Raw genomic sequence first — 14672 nt, 5'->3', positions numbered from 1 at the left:
AGTGTTTCGTTTTCACATGCAGATAAGTGAAGAAGTCTTCAGTCTTAACACTTACAGCTGTGTTGCGTTGCGAGTGTAAAGGGGTGTATGGAGCTATATATGTGTGTGTGTCTGTAATTTGCACATGTAAAATAATAATAAACTTTAAAACATAAGTGTGCTGCATTATCTTTTTTAGCAAAGAAAAAGAGAGACACAATGAGGTTGTTTTTTTTTAGAGTCTACCTCACTCAGGAAACAGGAAAGCCAGTCATGCTTAGAGGTGTGGCTTTCCCTGACACTTGACTCATATGAGTGAGAAACACCAGCGTAAGCAATATTAGTTCCAAAAGTAAACCAGAAAGAGGGGTGTCAGTTTTGTTTGTCTATTTTTTTTGTTCTGTCAGAAAAGGGAAAGTTATGGACACATCAGACACTCCATGGTGTTGGCATTATCTGGCAGACTGTGGAAGGTGGCACAGATTTGAGGTAAACTGTTTGTTTATTTATTCCACTTTTTTTTTCACAATTGCCTTTTATTATATAGAGCACAATGTGTATAGTTGACCTGTGTCTCTGTGTCCCATCCTGCAGGATGAACCTGATAACCCCCTGAGGAGCGAGGATATCGAGTCCCACTACAAAATAAACTCCAAAGCGGTTTTAAAGGTGTCATCATCCAGCTGTGACAGACACAGTGACATCGATTTCTCAGGTATCTGTTTTGGTTATGTCCTCATTTACCTGGAAATACCTATGCTGACAGGACTTCTGTGTTCTCATACAGCAATGTTACAAACTGACCTCAGCACAGGAAAGCAGAGAAGAATCCAACGGGGCTTTGACTGTGGGAGAAGGTGAAATGAGGCTTGAAACATGTTTATTTACAGTAACAAATAATTCACAGTGCACGGTGTACACACAGTGAGTCAGTTCACTTTGGTTTCTTGCTAAATGAAAGTGAAACTTGCAAACACTGCAAACAAGTTAACTCTTTCCTCCCACAGCTGTTCCTGCTTCAGCGTTGCTCCTGTCTTCTGGGAGAATGTTGATCCCACTTGTCCATATCAGGTGACAATGTGTAGATGATTAAAAATGTGACCGTGGAATCATAACTTGTCTGTCTGAGAAGTGAATCATGTGACTTCTGATGTCACACACGTTGTCATATGTCGTTGCTCTTGCAACAATGAACACATTATTTTGTATGAAAATGTAAAATAATGGAAAGTGACATCCTTGGAGAAATATTTCAGAGATATTAATGCATAAAACAAAATAAACGTCCTGTGACAAAGGTCACAAAATATTACATTTTACTTTTTGTAAATGTTTTACAATGTATATGCTTCAATATTTACTTCAGCCTAAGCTGTTATTGAATATATTATACATAATATGTTATATTTTGAATATATTTCACAGTTAATCCCTCTAAAAGAAGTCACTCCCGAGTATCAGTGCGTGGCAGGTTATGTGAAGAACGATGGGCTGCTGAGAGGTTCCATTGTATCAATCAGCAGGATACAGAACATTGACCTATGGGAAATCTTTTGCAGGTAGGCACATCTTTGAGTTATTCATATTTCATCCACCATTTCCTCCTATTGTTGTAATCAAACTGTTCTTTCTCTTTAATGCGTCAAAGGAAAAAGAAACAGCTAATGAGAATCCATGGCGTCAAAGAACTTCAGGAGCGACGACTGTTTCATGGAACCCAAATCAAAAACGTTGACAGCATTTGCAAGTATAACTTTGACGTACGGTTAGCTGGACAAAATGGCCACGTATATGGCAAAGGTAAGTCTGTGCCCCTCTCTCTCACACAATGTAAATAATTGTAATGCACAGATAAGAATTCCCACAGTTGATCTGAGTTTCGTTGTCCTTTTAGGAGTATATTTTGCAAAGCATGCCTCGTATGCAAACAAATACAGCAGGAGCAGCAAGGATCCGTTGCCTCTGTATGGCGTGGAAACACAAATTGTACAAGAAGCAACCAAAATTATATTTCTGGCACGGGTGGTGATCGGAAAATCAATTGTTGGACACAAAAATTTCCTAAAACCTGATAATGGAAGTATGGAAAACCCTCACCAGAGCTGTGTGGATGATAGCAATAATCCAACCATTTTTGTTCTATTTGATCCAAATCAAATATATCCAGAGTACTTGATTCAGTACAGTGACTGAAGAGGATTTTAAAAGCTTTTTTAAAAGCGAGATAGCACTGTTTACAGGTCGACCTTTGTCCCCTTTGTTTACAATATTTATGACCACGTTACACAGATTTGTCTTTGAAGGGCTTTAGAAATAAATTTCCTGGGAGAACAAAAACAAAAGGTGTGTATATGTTTATTCCTTTTCATTATCTGCATTATTACTGAGGGACAAAAGACCTAAAATGACTCTGGTTTCATTGACAATGATGCAGGTGCACTGCTTACAGTATCTTACAGCTACTTTTTAAAAATTATATTTATTTACCAGATGTGCAACTTCTGAGCCAACATCACGGTATTAATGGAATGGGTAACCCATTTATGTAACGTTACCAATACAGGAGAGAAATCATTCTAGGAATCGTTATACAATTACAAACTAAGGCCTCTTCTGGCACGAATTGTGAGGAACTGGACACCAAATATATCAGGGGTGTCAAACATATGGCCCATGGGCCAAAAACAGCCCGCTGGAGAGTCCAATCTGGCCCATGGGATGACTTTGCAAAGTGTAAAAATGCAAATTTCCAGTAAAAGTAACTATTTCAGCTGGGGGTTGCACACAACACTGTCAAGCAAGCAAACTGTTCATGCTGGAACTGCCAATAAAAAACAATTTGTTATGATCTGTTCTATGTGTTCTTTTGTGGTTTCGGTCTCAGGTCTTTGGTGACCTTCTACTACTTCCTACTTGGAATAACTGACTTGCGGGGTCAAAGACAAATGTGCCTTGTGTCGGGTTGGACACATTTTATCAGTGTCTCTTGCCAGGATGCCCCAGACTTGACAGCCCCCTCACTGCAAAAAAGATTTGTGCAAGGACTGCGTACCTTTGTGAACAATTTTTCTCTGCAATGAGCGTCAATAAAACAAAGCTGCACTCAAGGCTCACACACAAGCACTTAAATGACATTCTGAAATTGGCTGCGACTCAGGATTTGATACCTGATGTTGTTTTGATCATGTAAAACACTATATTGTTCAGTTCCGGATACCTCTGACTAAATGTTTTGTGCCTTTGCAGATGCATTGTGATCTGTAAGATGTAATGCACATGTGTAAATGATGGCCCCTGAACTAAAATGAGTTTGACACCCCTGAATTACATGTACATGCAGTATGTATCTTATTTGGTTTAAATTCCATCACACACCCAGTATCCAATCAAATCTAAGAACACACTAAACCACATTTAAGGGTAATTGTTGAGGCGTGCATCCTCTTTATGCACCAGCACAAGATGGCCTGCACAAACTCTGTCAGGTTTGATCAACTTAATTCCGAGGTTGTGAGTAATTCACCAGACATTGCAACCACAAACCAGATAAAAAGCAAAAACAAATAAAATGTGTGAGAGAATGTTCATCCCTCCCAACCGAAAAAGTCCCAGAAAACAATGAGGGAGTCAACGCTTTCTCACAATCATCAGTTACATATGATTCAGTGCGTTGCTGAACCACATGAATCACACATGACGAAGAGGAATCAGCACCGAGTATACACAGCTGCTGAAATTTGCAAGTGTAATGAAGACACTATTAACAGCACACTATGAACTTCCTCAACACGAGCAAGGAAAGTGAAACTCTTTGCTCAGCTCTCTTTGGCTGTTTTAAATACACCCAAATCAGTGACGGGTGGTGTCCTCCTACAACCAAAGCAGTGACTTTGCTACAGCACCTGTTCAAAGAAATGGAGCCAACTGTACTTGAAGGAAGCAGACAGCAGAGGACGCTGTTGACACATTCAGGTTAAACTCTTGGCACGGGTCAGCATCGGCTGGTCCGTATTAGTTTTGGTGGTTTTCTACTGGCACATTTTTGCCATTACTTCTGCACAGAACTCCTTCAGAGTGAGTAAGTGGCTCATCATTATATTTTCAAAAATCCAGCTGTCCTCCTCCCAGAAACATTATTAGTTATTCAACGGCTACAGCTGCTGGTCATATCCAGTGCAGGAAAGTCACATGAATTCAAGTACTCTACTCCAGATTTGAAGTACTTGTACTTTATTTGAGTATTTTAATTGAATTCTATTTTATACTTATACTCCACTACATTTATTTGGCAGAGAAATGTTTTAGGTGACTTTGCAGATTTTAGATTTTACATTAAACTCTTCAGCTCCAGCCTCTTTTCTAGGCCTCTGCTTGAAAATATCTCACATTGTGACGTTTCATTTCATTCAGATGCGTAAGTATCAGTATCTCACTGGAGTAAATTAAGATGGCACACAAGCAGAAAGATTTAATTTCCGCCTAATAAAAATTCACACTTTTACAATAAAATATGGTTGAGTGGGTTGACTTTATGGCACTATAGAGATTTTGATATTTCATAATTAATTTGCTTAGTGTTGGAGTTGTGTTTGGTGTGTGTGAATATGACTTATATGTGTTTGTAGCAGAGTTTATCCTGTTTACTTTTAATGTTGACTGTACTGTTACGTGATTAGTACAGTGTTTCATGTGTGTTTCCAACTTTTCTAGCTCGTGACAAAATATCTGAGTTACACCAAGGAGACATTTCCCCTCTAAACTTTTAACTGAAATAGCTGTTCAAAGAGGTAAAACTTAAGCAATGCTTCACGGCAAGCAAACATTACAGAAAAAGGCCATAAAAACAGGAATATAGATTATTGTAAGCAGTCCCATAAATCATCTCATGACCCCTCAGATTTATCTTGTGGAGGAGTTAAAACCAGCTCCACCTCAACCAGCTACAACATTCATGCATCAGTATTAGCAGTCTAACAATGCCATAAACAAAAATATATCAGTCACAGCGGATGCTTTTATTATTTTAATACTTTTAGTATATTTTACTTCTGTACTTTATGTCCATCTTCTGACTTAAATCACTATGAGTTTAAATGAAATTCAAATAATCAGATATAATATAAAACTGAGGCAACAGTAAAGACAAATAACTAAATGAATCTTTCATCCTACTCTGACATAATATCTGTATTTTCCACTAGCTAAATTATTATTTGCATGCCCAACTCTCAAAGCACATCAACCTGACCTTCAGCCAAGTCATCAGGCACAATCCATGTGCTCCACTCCTCCCACATCCGTGCTTTGCAGGCGTATAGTATGGAGCAGTTGGAGGAAATCTTTCATTTTGTCATGGGCCGACTGAACTTCCTTCCCTATTGTGTAAGTTTTAGTGGTTTACTTTAACATGCAGACACAGGTGTTGCTCTCGCTGTCAGAAGTCTGCCGGATATAGAACACCAGAACACACATGGGGCCACCATGTGTGAATGACTTTCATCTTTTGGCTGACAAAGGTAGCAAACTGTTAATTGGTAGTTGTAGTGTAAAAAAAAAAAAAAAAGTAGAAAAAAAAAGTTCGGACTGTGTTCACCGAAAGAAAGGAGGAAAGTGTGTGTTACGACCAGCTCGTTGGAAAGGGAAGAGGGTCTAGGGGTATGATTCTCGCTTCGGTGCGAGAGGTCCAGGGTTCAAATCCCGGATGAGCCCCCACTTTATGTTACGACCAGCTCGTTGGAAAGGGAAGAGGGAAGTAACATAAAAATACCCAGGTGTTATGAGGTTTAAAAGTTGTTTTTAATTAACAAAAGGCGCTTGTTTTAACAAGGAATGACAACAAAAGAGAGGCAAATACTAAGGGTGCTACAAAACCAAATTAAAACGAGAACAAAAAAAAGGACTCTAACAGAGCTATTGTCTTAAATACAAAAATAACACCCACTACCCCAAAATAACCCGCACAATCAAAATAGCACCCAAACTAAGGTATCTAACCGAGTCAAATTAGGTGAGATGGCAATGTAACAAAAACTCAACCTAGTGCCTCACAAATCCAAAGTCTCTAACAAGGTTCACAGTCTAGCAAGGATTCTAAGCACACAGAGCAACAGCACAGGAGCTCGGCTGGTTACAGCTGGCTCCGGAATGTTGGGTCCACCTGCTTCTTATACTCCAACTTCTGCTGATTGGCTGAGGGCTGGCGGTCGCCTGTCCAATCAGGGCACACAGCGCAGGTGTTCTTCATCTGCAGAATTGGTCCTCGTTGAGCACACACACACACACACGCGAGAGAGAGAAAGAGACTCCAAGACGGCCACGGCCGTAACAGTGTGACTCAGCTATATTTAGAAAGTAAGACTTGCTGATTTACACCAGAGCGGAGCATCACACTGACATTTTGCTCCTTTGATAAGAGCTTATAAAAATTGCTACTCTGACCTGGGATATAAAGAGGCAAGATGAGAGCAAGATAATACAGATTTATTTTTATATGTGAAATCCACTCTACACCATGAGTGTATGTTCCTGTTTGTACATTAGACAGAATATCTGAGTGTTTTCAAAATAAGAAAATCCATAATATTACCATTCCACTCACAAAAACCCTATTTATTGTAACATTTCATAATTTTTATGGACCAAAATATTTACACTCCAATTCCATTTGTGACAACAACAGGGGGAAAAAATCTAATTTAACTGATTTATTCATTTTGGCACAGTTTTTCATTGAGCCACATGTGGCATACAGTATATATTGTTGTTAATCTCTGAGTAAACTATTTGGGGTGATTTCATTGGTCCTGTGGTTAAGAGGGTCGGATTTAGTGATGAGTCTAGCAGATGGTGTTTCAAAATAAGGTTATTTCTATGCATAACAAACACCACATTTTGATTCAGTGTTATTATCATTATGTAATCAAATCGGTCCTCACGGATTTATTCAAACTTCGAGAGCAAAGTTTGAAAATGTTTGGAAGTGGGACTGCGAGTTCTTCCGAGTCAATAAGTGAGTCGAGTGAGTCAGTTTGATATCTTCTTAAATATTTACAGCTGGGTGTGCGTCTGGCATGTGATTAGAGTCTCTTTGAGGTCTACTTGATCAGATGATTTATGATAATTAGTGGATCCTCTCAGTAGGCTGTGTGTGTGTGTCATTTAGAGAGTGTGGCATTACTTTTTCTGTCTAAGTAAGCACGCTGGAGAGAAATGACTCCCTTTTCAAATTATTTAAAGGTCCAGTGTTTAAAATTTAGGGCTCTGTTTACACAATGTGGCAGAAATGGCATATATTATGCATAACTATGTTTTCATTAGTGTGTAATCTCTGTAATCAAGGCTAATTATCCAGATCTTATGATGGTTCTCTTCCACAGAGTTTGCCATGCCACACGCCAGTCCTTTAACATTTCCAACACTCAAAAATATAAACAAGAACAAGCCTGCAAAATAGTCCATGATGACATCACTGCTACACCCACAGTGTTTATCTAATGCACCCTTCACAGCGAGACAGTTTGTTTAGCTCTGATGTTGTGTCTGGGGCTCTCTTCAACTGTTGATTTTCTGATTTGATCAGAATTGCTCATAGACATGAACACCACAACAGAATAAGCATAAGCTTTAGCTCTGTTTGCCATCTCAGAGACCCCAGCTGTTAAATATGATGGATATTTTTCACATGCTCTATATTTATGTTATGCATGTCCCTAACAGAGAGTTAGACCTCAGAAGAAGTTATTAGATATTCATATAGGTCACTGACTGAATTTACATTGTTGACAGACACAGGCTTTCCAGAAGACATCACACAAAAATTATGATGTTTTTCTTTATTATGGAAAAGGTTTCACTTGTCTTTACAAAACACGACACATTTTAAGCTACACATTTCCTATAATTTAACCAAACATCACAATTATCAAAAACATCTAACGTCATTTTTAAAAGGACCTCTCTCTGTGTCACAAACCCATTCTGTGACAGGAAACACAACCGGATGTCCCTGAGCAGAGAGAAACAAATGTAATACAAAAAAAAACAAAAAAAAACATTTGAATGTATTGTCATGTTACCTACTGTAGCCTATCTATGTGGAGGAATCAGAGACGGTGGGCTACTGTGATAGTGACGGCACAGTGTTGGCTTTTTCACATAAAATAATAACATGTATTAATAAATTAAGTTCGATCACATGAAGTGAAACATATTCATTTCGACACAAGGAACACAACACGTACGTGAGAACAGTTCTTGCTTGGCACGAGAGGCCTAAAAGACTCAGTACAAGCTTTGGCACCGCGGAGGAGTTTCCTCATGATCTGTTTTTATTTTTTACAGTCATGAGAGTTAAAAAATGCACCAGGTGCAAACAATCTGGACTCGGACAACAGGATGTGATTGGCTATGCGTCATGCTTTAACCTGTTCTTTTAATTGGTTGAAGCAATTTACTATACAGCTCTGTATTAGAGGGTTGGTACCTGAAGATGTCTTAGCACTGGCATGCTTTTAATGGTATGCATTTATTGTGTTAAGAAAAGGCGAGAGCACCCTGAGGGTAATTAATCAGGGTTTTAATTTTTTTTATATCTGAAAAGAGTACTCCACTGATTCAGCATTGCAGTCCAAAAGATCAAAATGAATGCGGCGCAACCAGAGATATCGTCTTTGTTATTCCGCACATCCTTCTTTCTTGTCCAAACCTGCCGTCTACGTTACCCACAACGCAACTTGATCCGCCGACAGTTCAAACAGAGATTTGGATGGATGTGTTACGCTACAGTAGTAGCAGCTAATGATGTCTCAAGTCGGTAGCCGGTCTACAGAGGCCGGGTAAGCTTGCGTCTTTTTTAAATTCTGCCAGATTTTCATCATATTCAAACTGATGCTGACTCAAATGACATCACTTGAGGCGACGTATCAGACCGCAAACAGCGCCCTCTGGAGTCACAAAATGCTTTATAATTTTTTAGAAAGTTTGTTTTTATTCCCTACATATGTAGTAGTACTTCAAGACCTACAAACAGATGTTGATGTGTAAAACTGGAGGACTTCCCCTTTAATACAAACCCGCCGACCAACTCCAAAACCCATTCTTCAGACATTATTATTTAAATACTTTTGCTACATCCTCATTCAAATTAAGTGCTTTAAAACATACCCACATTTTTAGTGATAGTGAAATCAGAATTTGTGAGACTTTTGTTCTAGATTCTTTCTTCAGGACTTGGCAATAGTCGTAGTCGTTTGAGCCATCACACAGCACTGTTGGTGACGTATTATCGAGCCGAACATGAATCCCAGACATGCCACGCCTCAAACATCCACAAGCATCACAGGCCACAACTCTCAAGAATCAGTCTTTCCTGTCTCGTAGAGAGGGCTTTTAGCCTCAGGTGCTTTCGTTTCCTATCCTGCTTCACTCTCTGGAGGACATTACATCATCGTTAAGGGAAGAGCGCAGCAACTCTTTCAGTTCACATGTCACTCTTCTGCATCCCGAGCCCATGCCTGATCCTGAGTCCCTGCCTCTCCATTATGTTCCACAGCTTGCGCAGGTTGGACTGGGTAATGACATCGTCGGGTTTGAGCTGTAGCGCGCGCAGGTAGTTGGCCTCCGCTTCGGGAAGTTTGCCATTCAGGTGGAGGATGGCGCCGAGGTTCATCAGAGCAGCCGGGTACTAGGAAAGAGCAAAGGCAGAGTGAGAAATGGGTCAGAAGAATGCTGCATAATGCCGTAATTACAGAGATCTTAGGGTGTCAGCTTACAGGATTACTGTACTTGTGGCAACTGTGTCGACCTTGGATTTATCTATCTGGGCAAACTATTTTAAACTCGTCCTTCTCAGTTCTACTTTTGACACAGACAGTTATGTGAGACATGCACACATTTCAGGACGCCTGCCAGATTTTTTTTTGTTTTGTGGATTGAGGATTAGGGCACAGGCTGTGGCGAATTTCCTTAAGGCTAAGACAATCAAATATGCATCAAGTCAGCCCTGTCCCACAGTTAGAATATCTACAGTTTGTGTGTGTGGCTTTGTATGTATGCACACACCCATTTAAAGGTGTGTTTCTGGAGTCTTATTTAATAAAATAACATATTTTGAAGCTGCAAAGTGAAACCATGTGGCCATTTGCGTGTACCAGTTGTGGAAATCTACAAAATAAGTCACAGACATGACCCTCAGCAAGCCATAACTAACTAACACACCCCATTCTCAGCCTAAAAGTCGTCAGCACTTCATTCCCTAACACCTGGCTTTGTTCCCGGCTCTGCGTCCTCGCTGCATGACATATGGTTAGCAGCTTGGCAACTAGTTCACAGAGTTTCTCTCCCTTAAACACAACTGTTCGTCTCTTCTCGACGCTGAAATTTCACTTGTTTACATTCCACTTCTCGAGCGGTGTTAAAAGGCTAGCCTTGGGAGTGGGGGCTTGTTTTTCCTCACCTAATGTATCAAATGAAAGCGAGCTGGAATATTTCAAGCAGCGGCCTGGAAGATGCTTGAAAATTAATTAATTAATGGAGTTTTTTAACGGACCGAGCAGCTGCAGTGTAGCGTTGCCACTTCTCTTTCAGTGGGTTTTGCTTTTCTCACCTAATGCAACAAATGAATGTATCAATCAGTCACATTTCAAAGCCCATGTTTTGTTTTGTGTACCATTCAAGAACCTCACGAGCAGTCGAGACATACTAAGCTAGATAAATGAGGGTCCTTTTAGTCATTCTAAATACACAGACCGAGCTAAATCATTAGAAACTGAGCCCTGTTTACATGTGTTCTGTGAACAGGAAGGCAGCCAAAAACCAAGTCAGTAACTCCTTTTTCTTGACTAAAACAAATGAAGTTGGTTCGCTCTTGCTGAAACACACTCACAGTGACGGAGCGGACATAAGCTCTTAACCTCCAGAAAGTATTTTTAAGATAGCATCTACCTCTGATCTTTTCAGATACCCCCCCCTGCCCTACAAACTACAGTGATTTATCATATTGGCTCAATGTTTAAAGATTAAAAAAAGGTTCAGTGTGTAAGATTTAGGGTGCTCTGTTTACAGAATAAATGATATAACTACAATTTTATTAGTGTATAATCACCTGAATACTGCAGGTCCTCTTCCACAGAGTCCACCATGTTTCTACAGTAGTCCACAGACAAACTAAGGTGGCTCTGGTTAAGGCCTTTAGTGTTCTTTCAGTAGTTTTGGGTAGTTTCTCTTATACGCTTGTCTGCTTTGAATAATAATTCATTAAAATATGTATTAAGACATATTAGAGGGATATTGCCAATAAGAAAGAATACTCAAAAATATATATTTTGAAATGTATTTGGCATGTAACAAGACAAATGAGCGTGTGACATGCGGATGAATGTAAATGGAACGTCTTATCAGCATTCAACAGGCTTTTATTGTGAAGAAGCCACAGGGAAGGCAATGTATGTTATCATCTCAGTTAGCACTGACCAGGATCGCTCATCAAAAATGCTACACAACAAAACAATGGTACAATGTTTCACACTTGCTGTTACCATGGTAACTGCAGGTGTTGCCAAATTAACAAAGGCCTGAAATCTTAAGATTTAAAACTTCAAACAAACAAACAAACAAAATATTCCAGTATGAGTTCATCATATCACCAAAAAAAAAAAAAAAAAAAAGTGCACATACTGTAGTCTGATTACTCGCAGTAGATGAACCTCCATCTGAGTGGTATGAATAAAGCATTTCAATCCCAAATTTTCTCCTGGCACCTTTCTCTCGAGCCACACAATCATTATCTTTCTCAGCACGAAGAGTTAGCGCTGAATCTTTCATGACCTGAAAGCTACTGGATTATGTTTATATTTGAGAGACTGTCATTCACCAGGCAGACGTGTGCAGGGAAAATGTCAAAGACAAGAGGCGCTTTACTCATAGCAAATGACAAGAGAAGCCTTCAGCGTGTCTGAATGTGCACATGAAGGCTCACAGACTGTGAATTTTGATGACTTTGAGGCAGCTTAATATCTTACAGAATAAATTAAAATGGACAGTCATCATTCTTCTCTTCTGTGGCTTTACTCGCTTAAACAGGATACAAACAGACAGGAAGACTTTATCTAAAAAGGGGCAGATGCTATAAAGCTGTGATTCCCAGCCTGTACCTGTTCCTGACGGGGTAGATTTACAGTTGCCAGGGGGTACGTGTAAAAACTGTAGAGTAGCTCAGCTCATTTTAAAAAGATAGAGATGAACACTACCATAGATTTGTTGTAATAGATTTGCTGCATGAAAAACAGAGGATATGCAAGAATGTAAGAATCTAAGCTTTATCTAAGACAGAGAAAGGTTTTGTTGAAATATTTAAACTAAAAAGGTCTTTGTAAACTTTGCGTCTTTCTGAACAATGTTCCTTCCTTTGTTTAAGCAACATTTCTTGTGCATTAGCCAATGCAATGTGCTGTCATTTTCTTATTATTATGTATTCTGATTATGCTTCATAGCATGTGATCTCCAACTGCTACTCCCACCATTTAAGAAGGAGCGCTACCAGCAGGTCCAACAGCTGTCAGACTCTTTAACACCAGCATGATTTAATGTTTTTTTTCTGTATATTTCCTATTTATGAGTCATTTTTCTAGCAACAAAATGTATCAGATAAATAGTTGAGATATAGCGTTACATCCGGACAAATCTCCTCAGCTCATGTTTTTCCGTTTGCTCTACATCCAGTTTAAAATCAGTTCAATTTGGAGCATGAACATGGTGTCCATAAAGGAGCACTTGAGCTCATCTAACGTGGTGAAAAAAACCCATATGGAAACACTGTTATAACGGGTGTGGCTATATAACACTAGTTTCCAGTGAAGGGCATGAAGTTTGAAGGTCTGACCCTTTCTCCCCTGAACTGAACTGGTAACATAAGTCACAGTGTAGACTGTCACTAAGCAGACTGACATAACGAATGACTGCAGGAAGCTCCTTCTAGGTCCTATGACTCTAAGTTACCTCCAGCATATCAGTCCACGCACCCTTTTCCTTTAAAATGACTGATTAATACTCGGTAGAACCAGGACAGCCTTCAGCTTCCTCAAACCGCATGTGCTGACACCGAGAGACACGATATCCCACAAGGCTCTGTCTGTTTCACTGTACTGTAACGATCAGATATTACTCTGAAGTGAAATGTGTAAATTCAATATCGGGCGACAGTAACCACTGAACTCTTTTCTTTTTAGGATTTCTGTGTTTGTGTTAGAACATCGAGCTAACGGTTCCCAGCCATGAACAGAACACAGTTTCCATTTTATATTCCGCTGTGTCGCTGTTTGCCAGGAACAACAGTACTATAATATAATGTCAGAATGATGGGTAACACATAGCATGTTGTAAATTGAATTTACAGTACAGGCGTGTGTGTGTGTGTGTGTGTGTGTGTGCATTTCCATGATAAGTGCTAACAGGCCCACCAAGTCCAGGTACTCACATCTGGTCTGAGGTTGGCTGCACGCTCATACTGCCTCTCTGCTGCTTCATTCAGACTGGCCTGTCTGAAGAGAGAAAAGAAGAGTAAAAATGTGACATAACACGGGTTATATTAATAACATTGTACTAACGCAAATTACTGATTATAATTGCGTTCATCCATTATTGCCCAGCTAATCATATGAACCAGTATAATTGGAGTTAGACATTCATTAACTGTGCAGATTGCGGTACAATTCCTCAGTGGTGATTATACTTAAGACTCTTCTTTGGAATAGTCAGATTTATTTCCCGTTAAAAATATGTTAAACGTACTACAATTATCAGGAATCAAGCACATAGTACTTTTTTTTTTTCATTTAAAGCCTCTGTGCTTCATCGCAGGTGATACATTTCACACTCCTTTATGCCACTGTGTAAAAAAAACTGCCTCTCTTAGCACATCTAAATGCAGTTATTATGATGTCAGATCACAGGATGGTTAAACTCTAGCTGTACTGCAGTTTTAAATACTATTCTTCAATTAAAAACTCTCTTCTATGCATTTGTATCATGTTTATAATGTGTTTTGTTTTGTTTTTTCTCATGTACAGGACTTTATAATGAGACCACTATGCCACTGATCTCTAGGCCACTTGTTTAAATACAGGATTACATAAAATAAAAATCATTTTATATGCCAGATGCAGATTAAGTTTCAAGTTTCAAGTTTCAGGTTGATTCATCAAATGCAGGTTAACACAGTGTCAACAATACAATGAAATAGTGTATGTTGGACAAGAGGAACCGGTCAGCTCAGCATTAAGAGTGTGTAACAGATAGAAATAAAATACAATACTATAAAAAATTAGGTAAAAAAGAATATTAAATGCAAAAAATCTCAAAACAGAATATGAGAAAAATATAAATATGTGTATGACACAAAATATACTAAAATAGGATATGAAGTATACTGAAATAGAATATGGAAAATATGTTTGAATCTTCTATTTACTGCACAAAGTTGTGACAACTATAATGTTTTCTGCTTTTGGCTTCTGCCAATCATCTGATTGGCTAATTCGCAATTATTATTACTTATCAACAATTTAACAACTAACCATTTTACTCTGGATAAAGATATCACATCATTTTGAGCAAATTGGCTTGAATTTCTAATTAATTAACAATAACGATGCCAAAATCCTGCAGACAAAGATGTTTCTTGCCAAACTAAGAAACAT

General features: G+C 38.9%; 3 protein-coding genes across 7 annotated transcripts in view; 1 reads left to right on the top strand and 2 right to left on the bottom strand.

Moving 5' to 3' along the window:
• LOC104928802 (E3 ubiquitin-protein ligase TRIM38) overlaps positions 1-14672 on the bottom strand; it is an 899066-nt gene that overhangs the window by 778118 nt on the left and 106276 nt on the right. The gene's annotated exons all lie outside the window — the stretch shown is intronic.
• On the top strand, positions 314-2301 carry parp11 (poly(ADP-ribose) polymerase family member 11). Of its 2 annotated transcripts, XM_019273480.2 has the most exons (7): positions 315-468; positions 574-694; positions 767-836; positions 987-1050; positions 1405-1538; positions 1628-1779; positions 1874-2301. In XM_019273480.2, the coding sequence occupies exons 1-7, from the start codon at positions 400-402 to the stop codon at positions 2170-2172; spliced, it is 909 nt and encodes a 302-aa protein (XP_019129025.1). In that variant the 5' UTR covers positions 315-399; the 3' UTR covers positions 2173-2301. The 2 variants fall into 2 exon arrangements, with proteins under 2 accessions (XP_027127993.1, XP_019129025.1); XM_027272192.1 differs by having other exon boundaries at positions 314-468; positions 574-836.
• Positions 7799-14672, bottom strand: part of tmtc2a (transmembrane O-mannosyltransferase targeting cadherins 2a) — a 58122-nt gene continuing 51248 nt past the window's right edge. For 2 of the 4 annotated variants that reach the window (XM_027272180.1, XM_027272181.1), the window contains exons 11-12: positions 13451-13514; positions 7799-9661 (exon numbers count right to left, since the gene is read on the bottom strand). In XM_027272180.1, the coding sequence (XP_027127981.1) occupies positions 9458-9661; positions 13451-13514 (268 nt within the window). In that variant the 3' untranslated portion in view covers positions 7799-9457. The remainder of the gene's footprint in view (positions 9662-13450; positions 13515-14672) is intronic. The other 2 variants (XM_027272182.1, XM_027272183.1) reach the window with 1 other exon arrangement.

The sequence above is a fragment of the Larimichthys crocea genome, chromosome XX (assembly GCF_000972845.2).
Source record: "Larimichthys crocea isolate SSNF chromosome XX, L_crocea_2.0, whole genome shotgun sequence".
NCBI lineage: Eukaryota > Metazoa > Chordata > Actinopteri > Sciaenidae > Larimichthys > Larimichthys crocea.
The sequence above is the reverse complement of the archived record's forward strand: the minus strand, read 5'-3'. Positions and strand labels throughout refer to the sequence as shown.

Bases quoted from the DNA above. Each gene is read 5' to 3' on its own strand.
- parp11 (XM_027272192.1), top strand. From the start codon at position 400: ATGGACACATCAGACACTCCATGGTGTTGGCATTATCTGGCAGACTGT. The intron at 1,051-1,404 runs GTGACAATGTGT...TATATTTCACAG, and splicing joins ATCCCACTTGTCCATATCAG to TTAATCCCTCTAAAAGAAGT. The intron at 1,539-1,627 runs GTAGGCACATCT...AATGCGTCAAAG, and splicing joins CTATGGGAAATCTTTTGCAG to GAAAAAGAAACAGCTAATGA.